Genomic DNA, 11,014 nt, shown 5'->3' with positions numbered 1-11,014 from the left:
GGTGACAAAGGGGGAGCGCTGTGCGGTAGGGGGAGGAAACGCAAAGCTCCTGAGCTGTCTGACACGCTGGGAAGGACGAGCCTGAAATGCACAGGCGGCAGAGGCCGTGCGCTGTGGGCAGGCACGGTCAGCGGGCCGGCAGTGTAACTTTGCACTCCCAGCACCTCACGGCTGCCGCAGCACCGCGCCACTGCCGCACCCCCCATCACGACGCCGCGGCCATTGCCGCAGCCCTGCCCGGGCACACCCGGCACTGCGCCTGCGCCAAGCGCGCCCCCTGCCGGCGCGCCGCCCGCGCGCTTCCAGAACCATCCGCGCGCGCGTCACCGCCCCGCCGGCCAATGGCGCCCGCGGGCCCGCGTCACGTGGCGGGAGCGAGCCAGTCGCGAGGGGTGCGCGGGGCCGCTGGCGTCACTTCCGCTTCCGGGGGCAAGGCCGGGCGCGGTGCGGCGGCGGAGCGGGACCGAGCGCGCGGGAGCGGCGGGGACCGCGCCGGGCCGGGCAGGTGCGGGGCTGGGACCGGGACCGGGGCCAGGGCCAGGGCCAGGGCCAGGGCCAGGGCAGGGGCCGGTGCGGGGCCGGGGTGGCGGCGGCCGAAAGCGGGAGAGGGCCCGAGCCGGCCCGGCTGAGTCAGGCGCCGCCCTGCCGGGGCTGGGAGGGGTTTGTGCGCGCTGTGGTGCGGCAGTGACTCCCCAGCGTTACGTTACGCTACTGCCAGTTAAAATGTGGGAATTTCAGCTCTAGGCTCTCCGCCCTCCTTGCTTTTGATAAAACACTTGAGGTTGCCTTGCTGTAAATGCCGGTTTGTAAAAAGAAAAGTTCAGATTTCCGAGTTGGCCCTGTCAGTTCTGCAGGCCGTGCCATCCCGGTGGGAGAGCTCCGTGTGCTGGCACGGTCGGGATGTGCCCCGCCAAGCGCTCCCCGTTACAAATGCGGCATTTCAGAACTGCGCTGCAAAGTGACTGTTGAGCTGTGGGATTGTTATATCCTCTGTCATTCCTCTGTGATTAATGCCAGCTGTCCGGTGCTGTGCGTGCTTGTTTCTCACCCGTGTTTAAACCTGCTTTTCTTTAGAATTCTCTCAGCTTCTGCTAGTCACTGCCCACATAAGGTATGACCGGTCATTTGGAAAAAGACACTGGTAGTTGGGGTGTTCGTGATATCAGAGGTTGTGTGTAATTGTAATTAAAGGACATTAAAGTGACTCCAAGGCCTTGGGGTTTCTTATATGATGTGCACCATTTGTGGCAGTTTTTATGCTTCCAGTGCAACACGCAGGCTTGTTTTGCTGGTGCTGTGGGTTTACCCGTGAGTGGTGTCACTGTTTTCTGATCAGAATTGCTTAGGGTGGTCTGAACCAGTGTTCTGGGCTGTGACCTTGACTGAATGCTGTGCCCACTGAGGTAACTGATTCTTTAAAGGATGGCTTAAAACCTCTCTCTGTTTTCCACCATACATATTGTGCTGGTTGTTCATTTGGGTTTACTTAAAACATGGAATTTTAAGTAAATTTGTGCAACAGAGTAGTCATGCAGTGTTGTGTCTCAAAATGAAGTTTAGTTGCCAAAGTAATTCAAACATAAGTACATAAAGGGTCTTGATTTAATTTATACATGTGAATAGTGGAATGTGCTCCTGTTTTTGAGTAAATTATGCAAGAGAAGTCTCTGATGGAACTGAGGGACAGATACAGGTAAAGCAAAGTTAAACTGTGTATTTAAGAAGGTTTAATTTCCTATTACAGTACTTCAGTGATAATACTGTTTTTACTATGGATTTTCAGGTTTTTTTACAGGTTGCTTGATTTTTATTATTTCTGTTATAGTTGAGAGTAAGTAGTAAATGTACCTTGTCTGACAACCATGTAACAAAACAGCAAATACATTTTCTTGTACGTTTGCAGGAATACGGTGTGTTAAGTTTTCTCAGCAACCATGTTGGCTGCCAGGCTGGTGTGCCTGAGGGCACTGCCATGCCAGACCATCCGCCCCACCATCATTCAGGCTTCTCCAGCCTTGAGGAGCTCCAGCATAAAAGCATACAGGCTGTGGCAGCCTAGCCAGGTGAGGTAATTCTCTTTCTGATAGCCCTGACTGCACATATTTAAAGGGTTGAGTGTATTGCTAAAATAACAACTTGATGTGAATGAGCTTGAGCCTTCTGCTTGTTTGAGGTGCCTGCTCTAATTTACTGAAGGAAAAATATTCTTTTGTCACAACACAGGGGTTTTGGAGCAGATGAAGTGAAATTTTCTCTTTCAATGACTGACATGGGTCTTGAAATTAATGGGCAAAAGAGGTAGTTGTGGATGTACAGGCCTTACTGGGTAAGGTGGGAGGAACAGAAATTCTTACCCTGTCCCTCTGTTCCCAGTTAGAGTCTTAAATATAACATTAAAATAAACACTTTATTTTCAGTTCTTTTAGTCCCTGTATGTGTTTAGAGCTGTAGTGTAGGTTAGAGCAATTTCTGAGCTATGGCAAGACAGTCACAGGTGTAAGCAGCATTTTTAAAAAGCGCACTGTCATTATCCTGAGACATTGTTTATCCTTCATTGAGAGAGGGTATCACAGACCTGCAGTTCACAACTGTTAGGGGCTGTTGTTGTTCTTCTGCCATCTTGGTGAAGCTGCTAGTGGCAAAGTCTTAATTTATTTTGTATTTTCCTCTTAAGCATTCAATGTTTGTAGGTGCATAGTGGGCTTTTTTGTGTCTGTGAGTTTTCTAGCATTGGGCTGGATTTCATTAGCTGCCAAACAGAGGCAAACTGAAGGGCTCTGGTAAACCCCTTGAATTGTAGTGTTCTAATGGTTCATGAGTAATGTTTGTAGGTTTTGTATTTTAGTGTTGAAACAAGCTCACAGCTTGATGTGAGTCCTTGACTGCTCAGATGCAATTTTAATTTAAAAATTCCTGTAAAACATGGTAAGAAAACATAAAGTTGTTTCTGAACTTAAGTATGAGTGTATTCTCTGTTGCTCTTGCAATTTACCAAGACTTTGAGCAACATACTGTAATTACTTGGAGCTTGTTGACCTTAAAAGTCTTGAGTTTCTAGGCCTTCATTCAAGGTTTCTTGAAGTCTAACCTTGATTTATAGAACAAATTTGTGCTGCTTTTCCAGCTTTAGTGTCTCTAAAATAGCAAAAACTATTGTGCAAAAGTTTTTTTTACATTGAAGTGTTTGCATGGAAGAGTGTTTTAGCGTAGAAATCAAAAGGCTTTTGTACAAAACAAAAAAGCAATGATTATGTTTTTCTATTTAACAGAGAGGCTTGTGGCAGTGTTTAGTACAGTGGGACTAAAGTAGAAGAAATGCAGTCTGAAATTTCCAGCTTCTGGAGTTCACTGCATTGGTTCCGTACTCCTAGAATATGTGAATGTTTTTCACAAGGTTCCTAAATTTTAATGCTCATTTGTTTTCCTTGGGCACTGTTGCTTGGAATGTATGAAGGTAATTACAGATTAAGAAGAGATTAATTAGCAATTTTAAGTGTAGCAAGTAAGTTGGTAAGACTGTCTTCTATTTTATTTCATTAAATATGTGTTGTGTTATTTCTGAATTTAACAGAGTTATGCCACCAGAGCGAGAATGGGTGCAAGGCGTGGAAAACTTGGCCAGGAAGTGAAAGAAGCAGCATTTGAGCCATCTGCAGAAACTGCACTTAAAGGTAGAGGAGCTCTGTTTTAAATACTGAGAATCTTTTAACCTGAACTGAAAACTTCCTTCAAAGGAATATGATTTTCACAGCTGCAACTGGTAGTGAACCGACTTGAAATTAAGTGAAGCTCTTAGAAGGAAGGTTAAAGTGGAGCAGCTATTGCAGATACATCAAAATTCACGTGAGGATGTTGTTAACTACCCAAGAAAAAGCATTAATGAGCATGTGTGGTTTTATTTCTTCACACAGTTGATCGCCTGGGGAAATTCATTGTTGCTGGAGGTGCTGCTGTTGGCCTGGGAGCCCTGTGCTACTATGGAATGGGCATGTCCAGCGAGATTGGGGCTATCGAAAGGGCTGCGTAAGTAAGACACTTTACCTCTTCAGTGAAGCAAATCTCCTCTTTACCCTCAGCTTAGGTTTTTCTAAGATCTGAAGAGTAAACCCCCAGCTATGTCTCTGCAGGTTTTTTAAAGCAAAATTAGAATCATTCAGCCTTAAATGGATAGCAGTAACCTGAATGAGTTTGTTTTGCTAAATCTAATGTGAAGAGTATATAAACTTGTCTTATAAGTTAGGAAGTGTGGTCTTCCAAAAAGCATTGCTAAGACCAGTTTCCCTGGTGTTCTTGTGACACTGTTCACTAAACTTTAATTCAGCTGTTAAGAAAGTCTTCATTAAACACGGTGTCTTGGCATAAGCTTTGATCTAATAAATGCGTTCTTAAAACTTTGTTGGTCAAAAAAAAAAACTGGCTAATGGCAAAACTCTAGTTAGACTTGAAAGATGGGTAGTAATTAGCATGGGTTTGGGAGAAATGTGTTGGGGACATTTTGCTTTATTTTGCATTTGTAATTGGAAGTGGCAGTCTGTATTTATGATGAATATCTGCCATTTTTGTCTATGAGAAGCTTGTCATAGAGCTGTGTCTTTTTTTCCTTCACAAGTCTTGAATAACAGGTCAAAAGAGTGAAGTGAGAAAAAAATATGTGCAGTGTTCAAATTTAGCGTTAGCAGGGGAAAGTTTTTTCTATAGTGTGAACAAATGATACTGCAGAAACTTGCTTATGTCTAGGTCCGTTGCTATTGTTAGAGCTCTCAAAATGACATTTGCGCCCTGTGGTGTCAGATAACCATGTGCACTATGACTCAGCAATTTGTGAGCTGCTCAGCAGGTTGCCTTGTGCCAGTATACATTCTGTAGACCTTTTACCTGAAACCAGTTTCTTATATGCATACGCCATTCTTTTATTTTTTTCTGTAGTTCAAAGCATTCATAACTCTGTTTTCCATGCATGTTTCCTGCTTAGAATTGGAATTGTAGCTAGCATTATTTGTAATTTTCAGTGTTTCTACTGAGTTAACATTAGATTAAATCAGCAAGATAGACAAGTTTAGTCACCATTGTAAAGTAAACTCATGGCAGAAGTTGCTAGAGCACATCATCATAATGAAGCCTCCCTTATGTCCATGGCTATAAATGCACTTAACAGCTTGATTGTGTTTTTAGCTGCTGTCTGTTCTGAACCTGGTAACTGCACAGTTCTGTATGACTGTTTATTTTTCAGTATTTGGCCACAGTATGTGAAGGACAGAATTCAATCCACGTACATGTACTTTGCGGGCAGCATTGGCATGACAGCTCTGTCTGCTGCAGCAGTGAGCAGATCTCCTGCACTCATGAACCTCATGACAAAGAGCTCCTGGCTGGTAAGCTTTGTTATAAAAATAAAAGTATTTGCTGAGGTATGTCACCAAATGATGGTTGATATTAAAAAATCTGAGAAATATAACTACTTGGTTACATTTCCTTGAAAAGTAAGATAAAACCCAGATTACCATACAGACTATTCAGGTATCCTGATGATATTTTCTGATGTAAGAGTTGGTGATTCTAGTCACATTCTGACATGTGTTTTCTATACTGTTTTGGTGGTTTGTCAAAGGTAAACTACATGAGCAAAAACTGCTATGCTACCCTTACCAGCTGTATATGTGCAAATAGGAACCTCTCAGAAATAGCTTCCTAAAGCTAATGGCACAGTTTCTATTGCTGTCTGTAAATACAAATTGGGGTGATCCCTGTGCATCCTTACTCTGCCCTGTGCTCTGACATGCAGCACTTTCTGCCAAGGCTGAAACAATACTGATACGCTTAGTATGTATTCAGTGTATTAAGTGGAGTGAAACAGTAACAAAGGCCAACACCTACGTGACTTAGGGAGATTATTTTGATAAAACATAATTGGTGGTAAAAGTTGAACAGTTGAACACTTCTGACCAGATTGGTAGATGTTCAATGATTCTGCTTGGAATCATGAGTAAAAAGAGGCACTGAGGTTAAAATATCATTGGTAGCAAAAGCTGATGAGCTAGGTGTTGGCTTTGGGTGGAGAAATGTACAAGAAGGAAGGCTAACACATTTCAGGTGCCTTCATGAGTGTGAGGGGCAGAACCATGGTTTTCCTTTTCTTACTTTACACAGCCAAGAGAGTTTACCAACTTCATAATTAAATTTGGATTTCTAGAAAACAGTAAAAATAAATGAAAATTACTGTAAGCTAAGATCTGCAAAGATTTGACTGTAGCAGAATTGATGAATACTCCTTCCAGTTGTGAGTTAGGTTGCTGTTTTCAGAATCAGTGTTGACTTTTGGGCTAGGAGATTGGAATAGAGAACGTATGTCCATATGCTAACTTGAGCTCTATAATGCTGTTTCTTCAGGCAATTGGTGCAACTTTTGCAGCCATGATTGGTGCTGGAATGTTGGTCAGGACCATATCTTATGAACATAATCCCATAGCTAAACATGCAGCATGGATGATGCATTCAGGTATGTGGCTTTAGTGTTTCTTGTAGAGATGTCTGTGTTTCTGTGACTAGATGCTTACTTTAACAAAACTCCAGCTTTAAAGTTAATTTTTATATACTGCTCAAGGGAAGTTGATATTTTTCAGAGATCAGAGAGAACTTCTGAATGTCAGGGAAAGACATGTGGCTGTTGGGCACTGGAAACATATTTGCCTCTCCAGAGCTAACATGTCTGCCAAGAAGAAATGTTTATTGCAGTGATTATTGTTAAGTGAAACAACCTAATGAGATATTAATGGGCTAGATACACATTTCCTACAAGCCTCCAGCAAAAAAAAATCTGACTTACTTGCCTAACTAATTGTTGTATTAGAAATCTGTCCTGCTTTTCAGTGTTGCATGCTCCTAATGCTATTATGTAGTTGATAAGTCCACACTAAATCTCTTCTTACCAGCTCTGTTACGAACCAGTCAGTATGTTGGCTTTTGTTAGTTTTTTTTTTTTTTCCCAAGATAAACTCCCTGATGTATTCTAGTGCTAAATAAAAGTACAAAATTATATATTTATATATATAATAAGGTCGATAATTTATTGTGCTTCCTTCTAGATAAAAGCACAATCAAGTGCATTGGTGTTTTGTTGTGGATGGTTTAGTTTGAGCCATGCCGTCTGGCTGGAGACGAAAACCAAGTGGGTTTGGCATGTGGTGTTCCAAGTCTTACCTGTGTTCTGTTTTGTTTTGCCTAGGTGTCATGGGTGCAGTGGTGGCTCCTCTGGCCTTCCTTGGTGGTCCTCTGCTGATCAGAGCTGCCTGGTACACTGCTGGAATCGTTGGGGGGCTCTCAACTGTGGCCATGTGTGCTCCGAGTGAAAAATTCCTGAACATGGGAGGACCACTTGGCATAGGCTTAGGCTTTGTTATTGCTTCTTCAATTGGTAAGATACTGCTTCAGGACTGTCATAGAAAGTAGATTGTGAACTTAAGCTACTAAGGTGCAGCTCACAGTTGCAGGCTGGTCTGCCCAGTGAAGATTTGCCTTAAATATAGCCCTTGCAACTCCTGCACAGCAGAAAATATCCCATCACATTTGTTCTTTGAAAGGAACATGAAATTATGGTTCTGGAAGATACTAGTCTGACAAACAGCTGATAGGGGTACCTTATATTTAGATACTGTAATGAGTAGGGAAGGCAGTAAATGTGATCTTAATTCTTGATCCAGTTGTTTTCCTTCATCTGTTTTAGTCATTGTTGTAGTCATAGGTACTTTCAGCTGAAATAAAATGCACAGTTCCCCAGGGTGCTCAAAATTAACAGATCAGGTTGTATATGTGACATCTTCAGTGTGCATGCTAAAGGTCTTAGTATCAAACACACAGCACAAACAGAGAATTGAGTGCCTACTGGAAAATGTGTGCTCCAGTGACTGGAGTTTGACCTAACTTGCAGTAGCAGATACACGGAGTTACCTTTAACACCCTTGTACGTTCCTCTCCAGGATCCATGTTCTTGCCTCCCACCTCTGCTTTTGGTGCCGGCCTGTACTCGGTGGCGGTCTATGGTGGCCTGGTGCTCTTTGGCATGTTCCTGCTCTATGATACACAGCTGGTGGTCAAACGGGCTGAAACCCTGCCTGTCTACGGAGTGGCTAAATATGACCCCATCAACGCGTGAGTGTTCTCTGTTACAGCTGATCTCGGTGTCTGCCTACGAATTTGCCCCACGTTAGATTGAAGTATGCTTTGAAAATAGCCTTTTGTTTGTTGTTCAAAAGCGTATTGCTGTTAAATGTGAAGAATCACAGGGTTTGAAAACAGCAGTGAGAAAATAGCTACAGAAGTTAAAACTGAAATCATTGTGAGAAACAGAATTGAGCATCTGATGTCACATACCTCCAGCAATACATTCTAAAATGTATTTTTGTTTTCTAAAGTGTTGCTGGGAGAATTTATACCTGCTTTCTGAAAAAAACTGTCAGTATCAGTTGAGACAAAAAACGTTAATCTTCCATAGTCATTTAATATTTATTATTCTTTGTCACTAAATAAAAAAGCTGAAATGGTGTGATAGGGAATGAAGGATTGACTTTTCAGTAAAGATCTAAATTTTGACTAACAAGTAACTTTCTTGTAAATATCTGTCTGGTGCTAGGTGAATTCTTATCTGTGGTTCTGTTTTATTCTAATTAAAGTAGAATAATACTGATCTTGAAAATTCTTGAAGATAAACAGATCAAAGTTCAATATAAAAGCAGAGGCTCCTGTATGAGAGCAGTATACTGTCTGTTAGGATTTCTGTAAATAGTTCTTGCTGGCAGAGGTGGTAGAACAAAACATGGGTGTTCTTTGACATACAAAGCACTGAGGGCAGTTAGACTGGGTTTTGTAAAGATGGTTCATGCAGGCTCTTAAAATGAAGTATAATGGTGTGAAACGCCAAATAATTCTGTGTCTGTTCAACAGTAATAACTGTGATTTCTTGTTTCCTAGATGCCTGGGTATCTACAGTGACACACTGAACATCTTCATTCGGGTTGTCACCATGCTTGCAGGTGGTGGAGGTGGCAGGAAAAAGTAAACAGAGACTCACCTTTGCAACAGTCTGACAGCCTACCTAGTGCACATATTAAATAAACATTCATAATTAAAGCAGTAATGCTCCAAGTGAGAGTTTTAAAGCATTTCAGCATACTGGTTCAGTGCAATGTGATTCAGTCTTAGTTTTTCTTCAAACACTTCCCAGCTCTGTGTTTAAAATAGTCTGAACTGCTTCTTGCAATTGTACATTATTTTGGGAAAGTAAATTATTTTTAATATATGAATAAAATAGTCCTACCTGATTTTTAGGGGGGTTGATGGCAGTTCAACTCTTACTTTTTTTTTTTTTAACTATTGTTACATAGTAAAGGAAGTAATTTTTGAACTGGTATCCCATAGGCAGATAGGGATACAAGCGACTTCATGAGATGCTGCTTAGATGCATCAATTTTCTGTTAAGTTTCATAAATTTTATTTTAGTGGCATCTTCTGAAGAACTGAATAAATTGCTTATGGCCCTGAATGCAATCATGACTTTGACCTGGGCAGAAATTTCAGAAAAGTTTAAGTTTAAGTTTTGACAGGTTAGATGACCAAAAAGTGTAAAGGAGGCAAGTTATGGAAACTATGCACTATTTGTCCCATATGAACTTCAGTCTCCTTCTGGAATACACATGAGAATTCCTTGCTTTAATGTTGACTGGCTATAATAGCTAGCTTATTTTGCTACTAGATTTATAAAACTGTTGAATGGCAGTATAGCTCTGTCTTTCTTCTGGTGGCTAAATTTCTGCACTGCAGATGAAGGTCTGTCCAGAAGAACTCCTAGTGATCATCTCTTGGAAGCTTGTACGATTGGCACAGAAACTGGGAATTCAGGATGGCATGCTGTAAACCCCAGGATCATAAATTTGCCATACTGTTGTGCAGTTTAGTCTGTTTAACTCTTCTCCAAATTGATATGTTAACTGTGGTCTAAAAGAAATGTTTCCTAACAGTGAAATTGATTTAACAGTAAGAAATCTATCCTTTCCAGACTCTATGTTGGAATAAAAGGGGAGTTCTTGGGCCATGAAAATTTTGACCTAATGTCAGCACCTCATATTTTCAGTTTCTGGCAAATATGCTATGTTTATGTATTGACCTATGAACAATAAAATTCTGGCCTCACAACTTGACTACTCTCACTTTTCCCCATGTTAATAGAAATATTTTAGTACCCCTGCACTAACAGCTTGGTGAAGAGTACTATAAACATTTTTTTGGTTATGGTTACCATTTCCTTTGTAAGAGAGTACATATTCCTCTGTAAAAAAAAATCTGCAAAGATGATTTTCAGTTTCACTGGCTAGCACCTTTTTGAGGGTGTTTCCCGGCTGGAAGATACTGGCTACACTTGAAGTGATTCTGTTGGTGTAAACTTTTGGCCACTTACTGCAGCCAGTGCTGCTTTTATGTCTGTCACACACTGTAGTATTTTTTGACTCTTCAAACAGAGGGAAGAAAGAGTGGATTGTGAAGAACCTTGTTGCAGCTCCTTTGTACCAAAGATTGTAAGGCACAATCTAGTTCTTGGCACTATTACAGCTGGAGAGACATCTGTAGTTCTGAGAAGGAAGAAATCTTTGGATCAAATCAGTTGTAAGTAGCCTGTTCAGAGAGTTTTATCTTTTTAAGCAATATGATAGCCTTACTTTCTTCTACTGTAGTAAAAAACAGCACTGTGATTGTTCTCAAAATCTGAAATGTACAGGGAGATGTCTTAAAATCCTGACATTTGTGCTTGTTACAAAAGAAAATTAAGGCAAGAGTCCTTTTGTCTAGATTGTGAGGCTGAAGTTTTAGAGCTTGACTATAACCCAAGGGAGCGATTCTGGACTGTTTGGAATAGTGAGATGTAGAAACCAGCACACTGCTTACGGGAGGTATTTGTATGGAAAGTGAGGTCAAGAGGAAATGTAATAACCTTTTTGGAAATAGTGCCTGAAGAAACTTGAGTATC

The 11,014-nt window shown here is 41.4% G+C and overlaps 1 protein-coding gene across 2 annotated transcripts; it reads left to right on the top strand.

Annotated features, from left to right (window-relative positions):
* The first annotated feature begins 441 nt into the window (after positions 1-441).
* GHITM (growth hormone inducible transmembrane protein) lies at positions 442-10,185 on the top strand. 2 transcript variants are annotated; one of them, XM_021536144.4, is made up of 9 exons: positions 442-505; positions 1,904-2,063; positions 3,572-3,671; positions 3,912-4,023; positions 5,231-5,372; positions 6,388-6,496; positions 7,223-7,411; positions 7,974-8,145; positions 8,965-10,185. In XM_021536144.4, exons 2-9 carry the CDS (start codon positions 1,935-1,937, stop codon positions 9,050-9,052), a joined length of 1,041 nt encoding a protein of 346 aa, XP_021391819.2. In that variant the 5' UTR covers positions 442-505; positions 1,904-1,934; the 3' UTR covers positions 9,053-10,185. The 2 variants fall into 2 exon arrangements, with proteins under 2 accessions (XP_021391819.2, XP_085438534.1); XM_085582408.1 differs by having other exon boundaries at positions 442-1,111.
* The last annotated feature ends 829 nt before the right edge of the window (positions 10,186-11,014 follow it).

Source organism: Lonchura striata, chromosome 6 (assembly GCF_050655825.1).
Source record: "Lonchura striata isolate lonStrDom1 chromosome 6, ASM5065582v1, whole genome shotgun sequence".
Taxonomy (NCBI): domain Eukaryota; kingdom Metazoa; phylum Chordata; class Aves; order Passeriformes; family Estrildidae; genus Lonchura; species Lonchura striata.
This window is presented reverse-complemented; position numbering and strand designations above follow the sequence as displayed.